The 20,289-nt window shown below is 40.4% G+C and overlaps 1 protein-coding gene and 1 pseudogene across 4 annotated transcripts in view; both read right to left on the bottom strand.

Moving 5' to 3' along the window:
- LOC148041884 (uncharacterized) overlaps positions 1-4,063 on the bottom strand; it is a 269,651-nt gene extending 265,588 nt beyond the window's left edge. For 2 of the 4 annotated variants that reach the window (XM_087683761.1, XM_087683772.1), the window contains exons 1-3: positions 3,250-4,063; positions 2,857-3,011; positions 2,014-2,107 (exon numbers count right to left, since the gene is read on the bottom strand). In XM_087683761.1, coding sequence (XP_087539887.1) covers positions 2,014-2,107; positions 2,857-3,011; positions 3,250-3,750 — 750 coding nt within the window. In that variant the 5' untranslated portion in view covers positions 3,751-4,063. The remainder of the gene's footprint in view (positions 1-2,013; positions 2,108-2,856; positions 3,012-3,249) is intronic. The other 2 variants (XM_087683781.1, XM_087683797.1) reach the window with 1 other exon arrangement.
- A 2,413-nt stretch (positions 4,064-6,476) lies between these two features.
- On the bottom strand, positions 6,477-7,184 carry LOC148041883 (small ribosomal subunit protein eS8 pseudogene; annotated as a pseudogene).
- Positions 7,185-20,289: the final 13,105 nt, after the last annotated feature.

The raw sequence follows: 20,289 nt of genomic DNA, 5'->3' as shown, positions 1-20,289 counted from the left end.
AATTATAGAAGAGACAACAACTCATTATTGCAAACAATGTCAATGTCCATGTCCGCGTGTCAAATGAATCCATGAAAAATGTTGATTACAAAAGTTCAAATACATTTTTTAGGGTAGGGCTTTTTTGAAAATTTAAAATAGGGGTTTCATAGGTTTCTGAAACACCCGGGTATGAAACGAGTTTCCTAACCTTATGAAATGAATTTCTTGGCAACTATGCGTCACCCCTCTAGCAAAATAACTTTCACAACCACCTACCTCCTCACTCAATCTGCTTTGAATGTGTTCAATATATTGGTAGCCACGCTCACCCAATGAAGCCCCTCCATTTTACTCGGTTGGATCATGCATGCACTTTCAATTTTCATAGCTTAAGCAGCAGTTATTTACACACAGATCGAATCCTTCAGCTTCCTGTCACTCTTGTGCAAACTTATTGGAACTCACATAACTTGACCAAGAGGCCTACTGTAGAGCAGCTTTACTGATCCATACAGCCATCTAGATCCATTTCATCCTTGCACAGAGGTTAGATATCATTCCATGAGGACCTCACCCCTAGTGCATCCCAACCCTCAGCTCAACTCTAAGTAGAGCTAAACACATTCCTAGACAATATGCATTATAATCCTAGTGAGGGCACACTCGCAAGTGTCTGCACATGGGCTTTAGTTTATTAGTGTGTTTCCTGCAATTACATTTTGAAAATACTCTCTTGCTGCGGGGCACACAGGCTTTATTATATTGGTGTGCTACACAAGACTTCAAAAACTGTCCCTTGGTGCTGGGCAAATATGCTTTATTACAATGATGCTCTCCCCAAGATTTTGAAAATTATCCCTTGTGGCTGGGCACTGCTTTTGAACAGGTCCAATCTCTCCCTTTCTATTCAAGCTATCCCAAAGGAATCAAGCTCAACATCAAAATCCCTTGCCAGAATGGAGATAACTTCAGCAGCAAATGACCCACCCACTTCAAAGGTGGACTTACTTGCCACAAGAACAAATCCCAAACACAACCAATATGATCACGGATGCCTGTAGCTGATTCAAATATAAAAGCATCTTTATTACCAAAGGCCAGCAAATGCAAAAAAGGAAAATAAAGGGATGTTCTGGCTGCAGGCCAGCAGTCAATAGCATTTTACTTAGGACCCAAGAATGGTTGGTGGTATGCCAACATGTCACAGAAGTCCACAAGCCTAAAATAAAACCCACCACCTGCTTGGCCACTTGTCGCAAAATAAAAAGATGAGGAGTTACATCACATGTGGTGCTAAAAGCACATCTTCCATGGAGATTTTGCAGCATCATAACAAGAAGAGCACCTATTAGAATCCTTCTAACAAAAACTTACCCTAGTAAGGAATCTTTGATTTCTACATTTGAAGCAATCTATCACACCATTTAGCTTTACTATCCCTGCATTACCACTTTGTTCAGTTTTTCAATCACCTATATTGTATCCTTCACCATTTTGTGATAACTCATTGGCACAGGTTTTGAAGAGATCCTCAGAATGCAGAAGACCCCAATCCAACTATGGAGGCAAATCCTCTCGTTCTAGTAAGGGAGAATGCTGCTGAATCCATTTCTACCATCTGTTCCAAAGCAATCCATATCTCCTAGGACTCCAAATATATCTTCCCACCCTCTTTTGTCTTCCCACTCTGCCATCTCCATGCTCCCTAGGCTTCTCACTTTCCAATTAGCACAACTCCTCTAAAAACCTTTAAACTTTGCTTTTAAAGGACTCGTGGTCTTTCATTCTTGAAAGACTCCATAACAGTATTCTTTTCAACCTTAATTATGTCAATCATCTCCTTCAAATTTCTCAGAAACCATCTAACTATTTTCATAATCCCCAAGGAAAGATATGCTACTCCTCAGTCCTCAATGGATTTTACAGCAAGCCTCTAACTGATGTTATAAATCCAAAGAATGTTGACTACCTCTTCCAAACAAAAAAATACAGTGCTTGCAATCCTAACTTGAGACAGGTATCAAGTTTTACCATTTGGAACTCAACTGTCCTTCGCAAGCTCTTGGCATCCAAGACTCTAGCAATAAAACTGCTTTCCTTCTCTCTATCAAGAATCAAATTCAATCTGCACAGTTTTAATAGGATTAAGGATATAGAACAGTTGACCAGTGCATCAAAGTATAAGGTAACCATAATGCTTTTAATGATTCACAAATTCCATTGAAGCACAGTTCAATTTGTAGAATCCTTGACTAAATTTCATGTACAAATTGGCCAAAAGACTAATGCAACTACACTAGAAGAGTGATTTTCATCAAGAAAACAAGCAAAGCAAAAGAGCCCAAATCAAGTCATCCACTGGAAAAGACAGCAGAAAAATCTGCTTACAAACTCTGTTATTACAAAAATGCATACCAGAAATAGACAAATTAGTTTTCACAATCGCAGAAGACCATACCATTCCTGGAATTCCTCATGTAAAAGCAGCAAGAGAGTAAATACGTGTGGCAGTGAAGGCCCTAAAAGTACCTGTGCTATTTCAGCAAGCCAACTGCAGTGTGAAGTGTCAACTACTGATACAACAATAGGGAATCTCTCCAGTGTTATCTACACATTACACTGTTGTGACACACACAAAGTGCTTGGCTCCAGACAAATGTGAGTTACTGAAAGTGACATTTTCCATGAAGGCTAGTTCTGGAGACCAAGCAAACAATAAGAGGTGGTGCCAACTAGATTATGTACTGCATCTTCAAGGCACCAAAGATTTTCCTCCACTTGATTTAACTCGGGTTCTCCTTGATTCCACATAATCTGATGCATTTTATGGGAACAGGGAAGCGGATAAATTATTTTATTTCATAGTGAATGTACCTCTTCACAATCTTCTGCTTTCCAGTTTTCACCCATTCTATCAAAAAATCATTTTTATTACTGTCAAAACTCAATACACGACAAGGCTCCCACGAGCAATGTCCTTTTGAAGTGTAAAAGCGAGATCTTCCCAGTGCGCTTTGCCTTTGATGAGCCTTTGCAAGGACACAGAATCGGTGTGAGTCACAACCAGCATTGTAAGCTTAAAACAGCATCTATTTGTGAGATTAAAACCAGAACGGCAACAGAAGTTGCCATCGTTACTGTTGAAAGGAAAAGGAGTAGAGAAACCACGAGTCCTTTGTTGCCGTGAGGGCAAAGCAACGTTGCCATTAGGATTCAATAAAGGAAACAATATATCTAGATTCCAAAGTCCCCTAAGGTTGATGCTACCTCCTGAATGTCCACAGTAGGATGCCGGATTTCTAAGTCTGAGTTGTCAAAAAGATGCAACGGCAAACAAAACGTGGTGGTCCTTCTCTTAATCTCCTTGTCCATCGTCTCCAAATCCTTTTCCGGCTGTGCAATTGCATTTTCGTCATCTTCTAAAACCTCCAAAGCGAAGCTTCTAGTTGCCTTCAAATTCGTGAAAAGCAGCATATGCTTTGGCCTCGGAGGGTAACTCCCTACACGTTCAGGATCATAGAAAGAACATCCTGTTGGCCTTTGCTCGATTTCGCTAATTGAGGCTCTGGCAGGCTGAAGAGCACCTCCATCGTCCTCTGTGGAACACTGTGATGATGCAGAAACTTCTAAGGAGCTACAATCTGTGTCTGATGGTTGAGGCCTTCGGAAAACCTTCGGCCATCGTATCCTAACTGGTGGCAGGATATTTTGCTGCGGGAACCGAGGCTGACATGGATTGTGATTTCTTGACAAAGGTATGGATTCCATGCTGCCGAACCAGGCTTATGAACGAACAGCAGCTTGAGCCTCAAACACAGCTACGAGATTGTGCATGGCAAGGCCCGGATTGCTCTCTCTCTCTCTCTCTACCTCGCTCTGTCTCCATCGGTTATCCTTGTCATGTATAAGGTTGTCGATCGATGGAGAACGTTCGACAGCATGTGTCGCAACGAACTGTCCTGGATGACGCAGAACAAAAAGTTCGGAAATGAGTTGTTTATTACGTCACCACGTCAAATGATGTATACGACGATAATTCTGCATATAGTCACAAATGAAAAACAATGTAGCATCTTGTTTAAGCGTCTGCCAGCATGCCTCAATGTTGAGACGGTGAGGTTTGTTGTGGTTGTAGCTCGTCTCATGCAAAGTGTGGATCCCAATCGACTTTTAATGGTTGAGAATGATGATCGTGATATTTAGACAATGTCTTCTTATTGCAAAATAGTTGAGAATTATGAGAATGATGATCGTGATATTTACGTAGTCAATGTCATCTTATTGCAAAATGGTCCACTAAGAGCTTTTAGGGCCATGCCACACAAATACTTACTATATATAGCAAGTCAAGTCAAGTACATGTGGCATCTTTTTTCACCCCTCCTACTTACTATAAAAGGGGATTACTTTACTTGCAAGACATTTTTGTAATGGACAGGATTATGTATTACCAAAGGAAGTAAAAAAGAGAGATTATAATGAGATAATGCTTCGAGGCCGCAAGACTAGTGGAGTGTCCCTAGATTTTTGTAAAATAGTCTAAGGATCCAATGTGTCTCTTAAGCTAGCCAATCACACTAAAAGTCAATATTTCAAAGGGCTAACTCTATCCATTGGGGTAGAGTAATATCTACTCCTAAAAACAACATTATTCCTACTATACCAAATGTGTTTGATTACAATTGCCCTTACAAATTCCAAAGTGTGACTGTTGCTCATCAACATTGTGGAAATCACCAAACAAAGTGCCTCTCATTGCGAATGCATCATTTAGGTTTGCCTCCCTAAGGCATTGTTGTATAGCTTTCCAAACTACTTGGGATTGGGGGCAATCCCAGAACAAGTGCCTAGTACTTTCCTCTTTGTTTTTGCGTTGTACGCACTATGGGGGGACCTTAACAATCTTGGAGAGCCTCTCTTTGACAGGCAGCCTATTGATAGTCATGTGCCACACCAATGCATTAAGCTTGTTTGACCTCTTAGCCATCGACACCTTATGAGCTCTCTTTCTCCCTGTTGACGATCTAGTGTGTAGGAATTCCTTCGTCCACTTTGCCCAGGTCTTCGTAGCCACTCGAGTGGACAGGCCTTTAATGTACCTTACTTTCTTGCACACCCAAAGTGGGTTGCCCATGGGAGACATCAAAAGTTTGACTAGGTGCATCAGTTTGGGGGCTAAGGAGGTTGGCCATTGGCTTTTGTGTTTGGATGTGACCTTGGAGAGTCCACGCACAGGCTATGAAATTTTGATTGGCAGTTGGTTGCCAAGGATGTCAAACCACTTGATGCTTGGCCACCAACCCCCCATGGTCAAAGAGGACTCGATCCATTCCCTTAAGAGGTGCGCCCATGGTTATGGTCAGATGCTATCTTTGAGAGGATGGGGAGGAACCAGAGACCACTAGAAATCCACCATGCATGCAAGTTCACATAGCACCTATCCAAGCGAGCAACGCACCATGTGGTTCCCTAATGTCTATGTTGAGAAACACAAATCTAGAGCAAGGTTTAGCTATGGTGGATGAAAGACGAAGACACTACTCATGATGACATGGACCTAGATAGACTGTTACACAAGTGAATTAGGTTCCAACATGGAAGCTTGGACTCATAAAGACATTCTTGTGTAAGATGTACAATGACACTGGCAAAGACTCAAAATGATAGTACCATTACATTGAAATGAGTGTCAAGTACATGCTTATATAGCTTTTGGATAGTACCACTCTTCCTCACTAGGCTCATGGGATTTTGGATATCTCTTCCTAGAACATACATCATTGTCTATCTATTATACAAAGCCTCTTGTGGGCAAGCCTCTTTTGGGCACACATCTAGCCTCTACATGTATTCATGTTAAGCATCATTTGCTATTCTCAACACCCCCCCTCAAATGATGAGTTCCTACACCTACTGGCATTTGCCCCCCCTACATGCGAACATGGACCATGAGACTAGCTCTTTGGCAGCCTTAGTCAGGTCAAGCTTAAAACTTTACATATTTTGTAGGATTTGTTACATCCACTATGGGAAGTAGATCCACTAAGGGAAATTCTTTGTTGTCAGCAATGGAACGTATCTTCTTCATCTTCCTTTGGCTTCTTTCGCACTCTTTGGTGCAGTATTTAATCCTCTTGGACTCCTTCTTGGTCTTCATGCTCTTTGCCCTTGTTGTGATTCTTGTACCTTTGTCCATTTGTTGGCACGTGGTACTTCTCCTTTTTGCTTTATGCTTTTACAAATGGATACAATAATGGATTCATGGCATTGTCTTGACAAGCTCTCTTTGACATAGATTTTGGGATACATAGCATCTAGGGTTCTATTGGCCTTTTTCAATGCAAACATATTTCAGTCTTGAAGTATGAGAGTGAAGGTGTGAATGGGTTTTATCAACCTAGTTTAGTGTGGAAAGAGGTTTGATAGAGAAGGTGTGAAAGGGGGTTCAAGAAAAAAAACTTTTAATGTTGTAAACCTTAGGATAAGGATTTTTTTTAAAAAATGACAAATTGCAAGTGTCGCTTCTCTGAACGTGTTGCTGTGGTTTGTGATAGATCTGCTGGCATCTCTCGATTTGTTGATGTCCATTGTGATGAGGGCTTCCCTTTGAGGATGTAGCCATCAGCTCGTCCACACTGCCCAGGACAAGATGATATCGCAACTAACAAGCGACCACTAGCAAACTGATCTTCAAGATGGGGATCCAGCTTGTGATCCTTTTGGCGCTTTGCACTTTTCGTCTGGATATGGTTACTTTTCTTCTTATCCTCCTTTGTTGTTCCTGCCTCAACATCCTCTCCTTCCTTCTTGGCATCAGAAGACTTCTTCTTCCTTCCAATATCCACGCCATAATGCTGATTGTACCACTGGCGAAAAGCAACAACATAGACCTGTACAATTGCAAACTTTACAAGAGTCTGGGTGCGAACAAGCTCATTATTTGATGCATTGTAGACAACATCCAAGATTCAGGTCTTCCTAGTTACAGACTCTGAGCCCCATGAATAGTTGCCAGTGTCAAGCCGAAGAGTCTTGAACTTATAATTACCTCCTTGAACACTCATTTTCTGCACTGTCTTGTTACTAGACAGCTTTGTCATGGCTGGTTGTCTGCCCACCTCATACTTTCTCTTCTTGCAGTGGGACTTCTTTTTGCCTCATGTTGCACGCCTCTTGTGCATCGAGTCTCGAGAAATACCCATTGTTGGGTGACCTCAAAGGCCCTTAGCGCCCTACCTTTGCTGTTTAGTAGATGACTTGCTGCTTGATCCACTTCTTCTTCTCTTCTCTCTCTATCTGAGAACCAGAAAGTAGACCCCCTGTTTCTTTGGACAAGCAACCCCCTTGCTTACAGAGTACAAGCAAGGCCCCTGCTTGATGAGCCAAGTTGCCCCCCAACTTAAGCAGGCCTCAAGGGCACACCGACATGAACCATGAACTAGCCTGCAATGGCTACACTGCAACACCTCCAACCTGGAGCTCCTTTACCTCATACACACCAATGGATGTTGAACAGCTTGAGAGATTGGAATAGAAATAGGCTGAAAGATTGTAGAGCTTACAAGGAAGACAAAAACACACCACTAGCTACCTAGCTCAGTCACGAATCTGATACCATGTTGAGAAACACGGATCTAGAGCAAGGTTTAACTATGGTGGATGAAAGATGAAGACACTACTCATGATGACATGGACCTAGATAGATTAACTGTTACACAAGTGAATTAGGTTCCAAGATGGAAGCCTGGACTGTCAAAATGATAGTACCATTACATTGAAATGAATGTCAAGTACATGCTTATATAGCTTTTGGGTAGTACCACTCTTCCTCACTATGCTTATGGGATTTTGGATATCTCTTCCTAGAGCATACATCATTGTCTATCTCTTATACAAAGCCTCTTGTGGGCAAGCCTCTTTTGGGCACACATCCAGCTTCTACAGGCATTCATGTTAAGCATCATTTGCTATTCTCAACAGTCTGTTGTGCCAAGTGACCACTTGTTCTACCTTCTTCTATTGCACCACAACAAGGTCTTTGAGGTCTAAAGAGTCCTCCAAATAATGCCATGTCTCTCTCTCTTAAAGGGACATTGTCGCAGAACTATGCAGTAAGCCGGCATCCCTTGTGGTCATTTTCCAATCTTTCGCAAGGATGGTTGGGACCACCTTAAACCTTCTATTCCGATCAGTCCACAAAGCTATCCTAGATGCAAATATGTTAGGCCATTAACACTGCATATCGAGACCTCCTCCCTTGAGCACTATATATTGATAGCAATAGCAACCCTTGTGCTGGCCTCCCACAAGAATTCGGGGGCCAATTCCTCCTTCATTGCATAATGAAAGTCCCTCCTTTGCCTCTTGATAGACATCATATTGTGTATCTGGGTAAGCTAAGCTCCCATACCCCATCTCCATCTAGCTTGATCTCCTGAAGGGAAATAATCCCCAGTTTGTGCCTTCTAGCTAAGTTGTAGCATATAGTCTTCCTTTTCTTTGATGAGAGGCCTCATATGTTCCAAGACACTACAATCACCTTCCTTGATACCTTGCAGGGTTCAAAAATTGTCATCAACGTCCTATATGAGTTCACTATCAGCACCATCAATAGGAGTGAAAAATTTGTGATCCACTAGAGGTTTCCAAGCCAATTTCTTGAGCAACCCCTTATGATTACTTTTGGAGCCCCTCTACATTTGTCATCCTCCCTTAGGGGGCACGCTCTCTTTCTGAGTGCTTGTTGATTTGGTGCCTTCAGTTCCAAAAAGCCTTAAGCTTCTTGGCCTCTCTATTCCCCTTGGAAGTCTGTACACAATTAGGCTTACCATTCTTAGTAGCCTTCTCAGTGGGCCCCTTCCCAATCTGCTCCTTTTGTTGCTCCTCCATCTTCTCTAGAGCTATCCATATCAGTCTCCAACAACTTCTTAGAGCATGCATGGGCAAAGTGTCCATTTTCCCTACAATGGTAGCAAGAGTTAGGAAAGGAAGAAAACTTGATTTCCACAACCACTTCAAAATCTTGCGGGTCGACAATCTCCATAAACTTTGGTGGTTCATTGTGTTGGTCCCACAGCACACAAGCTCTTTTCTCAGCTTTGAGTTTGCCAATGACCATTGCAAGAGAGGGAAAATAGAGGACCTTGCCCAGTGCTTGCACAATATTTTCCACCTCCTTGTCGAGCCACATGGGGAGTCCCCTGAAGGACACCTACACTGAATACTCATGTAGCAAGACCCCATCTAGGGAAAAGAAGAAGCACCATGGGAGCGTATAGACCAAAGCACCTTTGTGGCCAGCCATTGAGGCAATGATCCAATCACACTTAGCATGAGAGCCAACTAGTACAAAAAAACCTACCAATGAAGCGATACTGGAGCAAGGAGGCTTTCCCTTGGTACATCTGCTCAAACCACTGCAAAAAATCATCCTCTAAAGGTGTTTTGCTAAGGAAGTAGAAGAACATTCCATCCAACACCAAGTTAGCATAGCTATTCCTTGCTTTATCTAGGGGGCAATCAACGGCCGCTCTATGGACTCACCTCCTTGACTCCTCAATGAGGGCCTTTCTCAAGGCATTGTGTCTAGCATGGTCCTCAAACAACCTCTTCTGCATTGCTTGCATGTCGATATCAGGGCATTTGGCCACCTATAGGTAGTCCATGCACTCAAGTTGCTCTGTTGTGTTCGACCTTGCCTGCTGCCTCAGGTCCTCATTGCAAGTACACTACCTCTTCCCTCCCCCACACTCTTGCATGTAGAGGTGCCATGCGATTGTCCTCCTAAAACTATCTTAAAGGGTAGTTAATGGGAGTTACCTCCACATGTGTCAACTTTAGGCTTCTAGTTTCTCCAAGCTTCGATCTCACTTTTTTCCGTGTCGATGACAAAATGGATTATTGAACCACTTACAAGGCTTTGCAATAGTCTAATCATTACTTATGTATGCCATGACCCTTACAGAGTACTAAGTTGGAGTGCGCACTATAGAAGTATTCCATGCATGAAAATTATTTGTATGGTATTGTCTACATTATGCAAAATGATATCGATGACTTTTATCATGTTAGATTTATATTGTGCTCAATCACAATAGCTTTGAGTGGTTGAAAACCAATTTAAATGAGAGGGTAGAAAATTTTAAATGATATCAATGACTTATATTGTGCTCAATCACAATAGCTTTGAGTGGTTGAAAACCAATTTAAATGAGAGGGTAGAAAAATTCATTGAACTCAATCATGCAAAAGTATGATGCTTAGTGAAGGTGTAAAAAGAGAAAGTTTAATGTTGTTATCAATTTCTTTGGTCGTGCACTTGTAGTTCATGAACTTGGTTTCATGAAACTAAATAATGGAATATTTGACCTAGTAAGATAGTCATCTTAGCATGATGCTTCATTCATTCTCCTTAATGTTCATGAACTTGGTTTCATGAAACTAAATAATGGAATATTTGACCTAGTAAGACAATCATCTTAGCATGACGCGTCATTCATTGTACTTAATGTTTTGTGCTTGGCGATTTATGGTACAATAAGGGGAAGCTTAATTTCGTTTTCAATTTCTTTAGTTGTGCACTTGTAGTTTGTGAGCTTAGTTTCATGAAATTGAATAATGGAATATTTGAGCTAGTAAGGCATTCATGGGATTCATGTGAGCACTATGTTGCATGCATTATACTTAATCTTATGTGCTTAGCAATTCTTCGTTATGGTGCAAGAAGGGGAAATTTAATTAATTTCAAATTGGTTGTACACTCGTAGTTTTTGAACTTAGTTCTGAAGAATGAAATATTCAAAGTGGGTATGTGCTTAGTGATTCTTCACTAAGATGCAAGAAGAGGAAGTTCAATGCTATTTTCAATTTCTTTGGTTGTGTACTTGTAGTTTGTGAACTTAGTTCCATGCAACTAAATAACGGAATATTCAAACTACTAAGGCATTCATATTAGCATGATGTTTCATGCATTCTACTTAATCTTTTGTGCTTGGCACAATTAATAATACTTTTCTTGCTTTTGTGCTTTAGAGCTTCTCATTCTTGTTGTAAGTATATGTCTCTACCTCTTTGCTCTTGCCAATGCTCCAACTCTCTCATGTTTATTTGTCATCTCTATAGCTTGCATCTCTACAAGCCTCTTGCCAACATGTGTTTTATTCCTCGTGTCCATTAGGCTTGTAGCACTCCTAGCCTTCTTTTAGTCTTCTTCTTTCAGAGCTTTATAAGTGTTAACCATAACTAGTGACATGGATGCAAGTCAAGCATGAGTGCAATGTATCAGCATTGTTTGGGATGGATTATATTTTTCACATTGCACTACAAATTTTTAGAAGCCATCATTTGCAATGTGTAATGAAGTGGTTACATTATTAATTTGTAAGATTAATTTGAGAACTAGTCTCACTCCCATGTAAATTGTATTAATGTCACTAGATATCCAAGGATAAAACAAGATGCTCTATTTAATTTTAATCCTAGGATGGCTCATGCACCTTAGGGAAATCATACAACTAGAGAAGGACCAGTCATGAGTCCATAAAGTGGGCTAAATGCCCAAGAGGGGTGCAAACCCTAAAACTTATGTATAAAAGGGATAAAAAAGAATAGAGCAAGCTATTCATGTGTGCAAACTTTGGGACTCCTTGTTCTTGCTTATCTTTTTCATGCTTGTGTGAGAGTGAGCAAGAGGGAGAGAGTAATTGCAAGAGTGAGGAGCTAGAAGCTCTTGCCATTCTGCTTTCTTTTTATCTATCTCTTCATGGTGAGAGGTGAAGTTGAGGGTACGTGCATGAGGTTGAGTTGAGAGAGAGTGAAGAATGGGTCATGAAGCTCTTATTGCTCTTCTTCTCTCTTTCTTCTCCATCTTCTCCTCTCCATATTGCATTTGACGTTGGGAGGCAAGTATGTGGATCAAACCAAGTAGCTAGATGGGGATCATGGAGTAAGTAATGAGCCTTAGAAGGCAACTAGAACAAATAGTTTAAGTCCTTCAAGCATTGATTTGCATTTATCATTGCTTGCATGGGGATGGTATATGGTAGATTGGTTTTAAAGACAAAAGCTTGTTGTGGTTATGTGAGAGGTGGCCATATGATGGTAGTATGCTTGAAGCTCTTGAAACAATAAAAGTATGTCCCAAGTCTCCTATATTGTGTGCATGAAGCACAACATTTTCATTATATTATTGGGACCAAGGCTGGTTCAACCACGAGATCACTCACACTCATTACATCATGGAATAGAAGGTCGGAGTGCATGCGAGAAGTGAGCTTTTCAAGGCAACATTCATTTCTTGTTCCACATAGTCCACCCATTCCTCCTCTTCTTGTGGGCATATATCAAGCATCACTACTGCTCCTCCACTACCACCACCATCTCCATCAGTATTGTCACCTCCCCCACCACTTCCTCCACCACCACCACCACTACCTCCACCATCGTTGCCACTACTGCCTCCTCCACTTCCACCACCATTGTCCCCACCCATGTTTCTCCCCCCATGTTAAGTACCTCAAGTACAACTCTCTCTCTCTCTCTCTCTCTCTCTCTCTCTCTCTCTCTCTATTTTTCATATATATGTGTGTGTGTGTGTGTGTGTACATACGTACATACATATATATATACTCTCTCTCTCTCTCTCTCTCTCTCTCTCTCTCTCTCTCTCTCCCCCCAATTTCTCTTGATCTCTCTCATTCTCATTTTCTTAATCTTCGACATAGATCCACGTTCTGCATTTGTTTTTCACAATCCTCTTAATTTTGCAAGGGTCAATGGTTTGCATGAGATCCATTGTCTCTGACACTTTTAGTAGTTAATATCAAGGTGATAAGAATATCACATTGTTGCTCCCACATCCATGGGGTTTTCCTCAAATGGGGGTGGGTATATATAGGCATTGGTGGGTTCCTCTGCATCTTCTCCATGCTACCATCCACAATTTGCTTGGGTTGAAGTGTGGCCAATCAATGTCATCAAAACATTTCAAGGAAAGGGACTTCATGTAACTCCTTCCAAAAGAAGTGGTTGTGGGAGTTGGTTTGCATGTGCCTTGTCCATATTGGAATACAAAGGTCGGTTCTTACTTTGATGGCTTCACACATTCACTTCTAACCAGTTGGAGTAGGCTCGCTCGAGTTGTCCCCCTTCATTGAGCTCCAAATGGCAATGTCAAACAATGTGAATATTTTCTTCAAAAACTTAGCGAGCCATGGCTACAAAATCACCCAATACCTACTCACTTCTAAGGACTTCACCGGTAATGATTTCTTCTGCTTTGGCTGCCTATGTAGAAGCATCCCATTCAAATCGAATACAATTAATTTTTTGGTTATGGGAGGAAGCTATACATGTGCAAGTGGAAAGGTGAGCATGCATGTATTGGTATGATGAAAAAGAGAACTACATTATGGTCAAACATTGTACAAGTTTATGTAAACATGTTGCCTTTTCTCTTAGAAATATTCCATCTTTGGCAAAGTGATACAAACATGCAACTTGTTTATTGGAATCCAGCGCTATCGATGCAAGGTCACCAAATCTCACATTGTAATCTAAAATGGTGTCCCTTTCTTTTGTATACATTTGCAAAAAAAAGCTTAAAAAAGCCATGCCATGTTGTATGCCACCTACAATATGTGGTATTCATATAAGGGATTAGGAATCTACTAAATGCCTAAAAAGTATCTTTGCAGTAGATTAACAACATTGGATCACATATCAACCTCTCAATCACTGAGGATCCTAATGTATCTCGCACCCACTCATTCTTCATAGTAATGTCATCTTTTGTGAATTTTGGAGGGATAAGTCCATTGTAAGTAACATCCCATTGCATGGTACTCTAGAATATATATCACATGTTCTTACTGAATGGAGCCAGCAAAATGTGATATGTAAACAACAACCAGTATGACCATATCATGACTTTAAAACTCTCACCTCTCTACCTCTAATGACATAAACAAGTGTCTCACAAAGAACAATGTGTACCATGTGTAAGGTCTAACACTTCTTCCTTGACTTCATCCTTCGATGCCCATCCTCCACAACTTGCTCGATGAGCTCTACCATGGAGTGTGCATAGCATCAACAGACTCCACCTTAGTATGGGAGTTCCATGACAAAATTCCATCTCGCAATTCATGCACGACACTATCTTTGGGGAGATGAACCACCATGGTATCAGATGTTGTGTTTGTGGTTTCTTCTTCAACCTTGATCATTTTGTACTAGTTGACTTCCTCCAAAGCCTCTATCAATTGAGAATTTCTCACTTGGTTGATCACTTCATAATGCATTTCTTGTCTCGAATGGGTCACAAAGAACAATATGCCACTCCACCTTTGCCATCATAGCAACATGGGAGACAACGTCTTGCAAGGGGGCTTCCACATGACTTTTAGCATGAACCTATGCACATTGACCTCACAACTAGCAACATATTTTTCTTTTTGAACGTTACTATAGATAATATTCTTGAGACACGTTTATTCACATGTGTGTGTGGCTAGCACATCCTCCACCATTATAGCAATGTGGGAGACATTGACTTGCAAGGGAGGTTCCATGCGACTTTTAGTATGGACCTCTGCACATTGACCTCACAATTTGCAACATATTCTTCTTTCTGAATATTACTATAGATAATATACTTGAGGCATGTTTGTTCACATATGTGTGCGGTTGGCACATCCTCCACCATTATAGATTTATAATCTCAAATTATATCCCCCTACAAAAACATAGATCATCTTGAATAACATTGTATTGTTGGGGGGGGTGGGGGTTACCGTGAGTCATGCTTGTTTATTGGTAGGACTATCATATCCTTGCACTACAAGTCTGTGTTCTTACATTTTTTCCTTCCATGCATAAGAAGAAACATCACTATTGATATCCTGTAATAATAGAATGTTTTTAACCTCTCACGTCATTTTATCACAGCATGTGAAATTCATGAGCATCATTTATTCACCTCTATGCATACATGCCACATCTACTACTGTTATGGATCCAAGACTTTCAATTCTTTTATCATCTGCACAATATAAAATATTATTGTTGTTACTTCAATGATGAACAAGGTTTACATGCTTTCACATCATGAGTTTTTTGCACAAGCAAGCTTACCATCTCGATGCTGTGTAATATGTGTTTTAGTGGGATGCAATACCCTGTCATCAACTATCCCCTCACTACTTTCCATAGATGTCACATGTCTCTTTATTGGGGTGTATAAGGTAAGCCCCTCCATCGTAAGATCTAGACGAATTTGCTCTATCCTTCTATCCATGCCAACGATATACGGACCTCCTTTGTGGTGCCTTCCACTACAAATCAAGTCCATTGGAAACATGTCAATGGATGAAACAATATATATCCTTTGAAACAATCTGGATGAATATGTAATAGATGGCAAACTTACAACTTTTAGTGGTCTTACCTCTATTGCTCGAGTGCATTGTTTGTTGCACCGATGAGATTGTGATCTGCTCTTCACTAGTATCAATCACCAGGTCTACATGGTCAAGTGGTTACGATTCATGTTTAGTAATATATTTTCACTACAAGAATACAATAGATGTCTTGGCTATAGTACTTTAAAACATCAAACCTATTGGGTGTAGAGAAAACAAATTAATTGGCAATGAGGGCCAATCTTCGCTTGGCCTTTCTTCAACAATAGTAGGTGTGGAGAAACCAAATTAATTGGTGATGAGGGCCAATTTCTGCTTGGACTTTCTTTGACAATACTAGGTGTTCACTTGCTCTTCTGTTTTCTTTTTTTAACTACCACACTATTGGTATCAAATTCTTTTAAATCGATCATAGTCTCTTTACTAGGAGATAACAATGTGCAATATAGTCCTGAGAATGCAAGTCATTTTACTTACCATGACTTTGGAACCTTGTGTCTCTTGCATTTATTTCTTCCTTAAGTATTTCTGGTACAAACCTTTCTTGTTGGAAGGGTCTTCTAGGTCTAGTCGGTGAAGATAGGGTATCTCCGATATATCTCCTCATCCCACTCCTGCTCTATTTGGTAAACCTCATACATATGCTGATCATCCTGCAGGTCCACCTAGTCCTAGCATTCTCTGGGCAAAGTAGTCCCCCCCTCTCCATTTGCTCATTCATAAACCTAACAAACAAAGTCACCATTACATTTTTGGAATGGATTGGCAAGATAGCATCGCAAACGTACTATAAGAGAATGATATTGTGATTTACCTGCACAAAAGCCTCCATGTTGCCAACTTTGATGACTTATGTGACTCTACATCTTCATCTAGCTTGAAATCATGGAAGATGGTGCAAATCATTTATTTTTTATGTTTTCTATTTATCTCGTGTACCAGAGGAACAAATCATGTTCCACTTGAATGCTATAATAGTCCTCTCAACTGGAGAGTAGTTTCCTTCCGCCATCTTGCAACATGGCCCAAAAGGTCTCTTGCCTCACCCAACTTTGAAAAGGCACATCTCCATTAGCTCAAATCAAAGTTATATTGTTTAATAATAATGTGTCAAACTTACGATGTAGACAACATAGACGAACGAGAATAACCTACAATTAGGCATGCCCATCAATGTTCAAATTTTCCTATCAGAATTCTCCGCTGCCTCCAATATCCTTACATGATCTCTCTCATTGAGCTTCGAGAATGCCAATGTGTATACTCTCTCCTTGTTCAAACTACCCTTGGTCTTTGAGTCCCACTCCATGAGATAGTTTTGTAATGATAAAAACATTGTTACTTTGGATCCATGTAGTTTGAATACATTTGATAGACGAGTACAGAGATATATGATGCATAAGGGATTTTTCTAAGCTTAAGGAGCCAATCGAATTGATGGTAAGTAGCTCCTCTCTTGATATTTTATTATGGTCAATTTATCTCCCCCTCTTACCTTATTATGGATTGTTATTTGCAAGAAAGAGAACGATGACCTAACGAGTCTCCCGAGGACTCTGACTTGCCTCTCCAACCTAGAGTGGGACATGTTATTATCACCGACAGATTGCAATCACAAGGCGGAGTTACCTTCCAAGAGCGAGGGGGAGAGCAACACAAATGCAAACACTGTCATCCCTTGAGATGTAGGCAACCATTGCACTTGCATATGGGAAAGAAGTGACATCAGAAGAAGGTAGACGTGCTTCAATGATGCAAAGATGAGGAAGGATAAGAGAAAACTTGTAGTATCAGAGAGTGATAAATGACAAGGAGACTATTGACCAACAAAGCATCGAGTCGTTTAGTGCACAACAAGGGCATGGCTACATGCAAAGCAAGAATAAGTAAACAGAATGAATAAAAAAGGAGCGCATGACATAGGCTACTGAGACTACTCTCATACTCACTTGTGATAAACGTATTGTGCAAGCTTGCATCAAAGATCAATTAGAAGTGTTGAAGGTGAGTGGTTATAAGAGATGGTGACATGTTATTGAATATGGTTTTTATTTCTTTATATTGATGTGGGCATTACTTCATTGTTTCATACAGATGTAGACATCCACTCCTTTGCCACTCATCCCATTATGTTGTTTAGTTACCATGCCTGCGATAAGACAAGTTACATCAAAGTACAAGCAACTCTTAGAGACTTTTTTTAGCAATGGGTATGTTAGAGGGATGGGTATATTCATAATAATATCATTGGAAACTCCAAGGCACCATTGCAAGGTGGTTGATGATACAATTACAAAGGAGTGGAACCCCCATTAGCTAAAGAAGCACGAGGAGTTCAAGGTAGAAATCAACGGCACCGATTAGGCCTTTTTGTCAAATTGCATGTTTTATGTTTAGGATAGTAACCATTGGTTCACAGCATGGATAATTGAGATACACACATGTGAGTGGCCCTAAACTGTAGGCCCTTAACATTTTCCAATGTGTTTATTGCCTCCGTTATTGCTAACATTTTCAATTGTTTGCAAGTTCCTTTCTAGATAACGTGAGGCAACATGCGTATGTTGATTGTCTTCTCATGAAAGTGATAAGCATGGAAAAGAGGGAGATTTTGTCAACTATATCTCGTACAAACATGTATGCAGTGGACCATTTTCTCATATGCTTAGAAAGCCGTTATGCGCTAAATATTACATGGATGAATAAATATGCATGAGACCTTGATATAGAATTGATACTACATGCTAGCACAAAAGGGGGTTATCCATACCTCATATCCAGACCTTGTTTTCAAAACAAGGATGCTGGAGGAGGCTAACCACATATTTGTTTTTGACAAGTTAACTAGTGATGCAAAGGTATGGGTGCAAGCACATAGAAAGCAAGCACCCATTCTTGCATGGTACATGGTACCATTGATCATACTTGCCCACATCATATGGAAGGTAGATAGTTTTAACTATTCATTTTACCCTAATGCATTATTCATCAATGCAATAACATTGTTCTTAATTACCAAGTGTAGGACAAGTATGATATGGGAGTGTGGCCAATCGAACAAAAACATTGCACAATTGCATTCCTCGAAGTCAATCTCATTATTACCTATAACACAGACCTTCACACCTCTTTGATGCATGATAATAATGAGAACTCCCACTCGTCCAAGGAGCAACCCCAGTGAAGGGAACATCTGATGGACCAAACCTTCTCCTATGCTTTCATCATCCTCGAAAAGGGTGATATGATCTTGTCTTTTGAAATTTGATCTCACCGTGACGAAGGGGTTTATATTTACTTTTTGCAGATATATTGCTTCCTAGATTTCTTGCCATCAAATACCAATTGTGATCTATGTAAACATAGTAGTTGGGTAGGAACAAATCCAAGTAGAGACTCTCCTATAGAGGGAGAGAGTGAGTATTAGAGAGAGAGAGAGAGAGAGAGAGAGAGAGAGAGAGAGAGAGAGAGAGAGAGAGAGAGAGAGAGAGAGAGAGAGAGAGAGAGAGAGAGCTCCTTTTGTAGGAAAAAGAGAGAGAGAATAAGAGTGTGTGAAAGAGTGATGAGAGAGGGGAAGAGAGAGAGGAAGAGAGCATGTGATATGTGGATCCTTTTTGGCAAAAAAAAATCCACCAGGCCAATCTTCATCTCTTGGAGGAGAGAGAGGTAGAGAGATAGAGACAGAGCAAGCAACCCCTTCTCAATGGAAGAAAAATTCCACAAGTTCCATGCTTCTACTCTCAAAGGACTTGTGAAATTCTTTTTTGTCAAGAAGGGACTGCTAGTTACTCCTTGTTCAGTGAAAAATGATCCCATGTAACCTCCTTTATATGGGAGAGGGGACTTGTGGAATCATTCTTTGTCAAAGAAGGGGCTGTCGATAACACTGTCCTACTGGAAAAAAATACACATATCGCTCTCTCTATGCCTATTTCTTGATCTCTCTCTCTTTGTTTGTTTGTTTGTTTGTTTGTCTTTCTCTGTCTCTCTCCAAACATCTAACAAAACATGCAATTGGCTTTAATTAGTATATTAATTTGTTTGTCTATTGCTTGAAGATATCCTCATACAAATCCCCATGCAAGAAATCCTTGATAATATCCATCTACACAAACTTGGCAATCAATGCAAGAGATCTTTGATAGTATCCATCTACACAAACTTGGCAATCAATGTAAGTACCATACAAAGGGTGGTCATCTTGACTATTGATGAAAATATCTCATCAAAGTCACCCTTCTCTTGCTTGAATTGCCAAGTCAACAATCTTGCCTTGTATTTAGGCATGCATCAAATGAATATAGTTTCAACTTGTAGATTGATTTGCATGGCAATGCATGCTCGCCCTTATGCAAAGGAACCAATTCCCAAGAAACATTATTTTACCAAAGATTCTAACTTCATAACCTTCATTGACTTGTGACTATCATCTTTAGCCATACCATCATTATAGCAAGAAGCTCTCCACAATTTCTAACGATGACATGGCTAGGAGACAATGTGTATCTCTCTAGTGGCCTAGGCACTCTCGTAGAGTATCTTAACATTGAGCTCATGGTTGTCCCAACTAACTATCATGCCTAACATGAGGTTGCCCACCTACCTATGGTACTCCAACCTTAACATAACTTGGTCGTTCAAGACCTACATCATGTGGGATAGGTTGTCTATTTTGCTCATGTGGTGGTTGTCCATTTTCTTAGAACATTATCCTACATATCTCCACATCTTTTCTAAAATCTTTCCATCCAACAACTTGCTAGGTAACTTGTTTATCAAGTGAATAGTTGTGTAAAAAGCTTCCACCTAAAAACCATGCATGAGACTCTGACATGAGATCAAATACTACTGACTATCTCTTGAACAGATTGATTCATTTTCTTAGCCA

This window comes from Lygodium microphyllum, chromosome 1 (assembly GCF_053477565.2).
Source record: "Lygodium microphyllum isolate KBCC chromosome 1, Lygodium_microphyllum_v1.1.10, whole genome shotgun sequence".
Classification (NCBI taxonomy): domain Eukaryota; kingdom Viridiplantae; phylum Streptophyta; class Polypodiopsida; order Schizaeales; family Lygodiaceae; genus Lygodium; species Lygodium microphyllum.
Note: the sequence above shows the minus strand (reverse complement) of the source record. Positions and strands in the feature narration are given on the sequence as shown.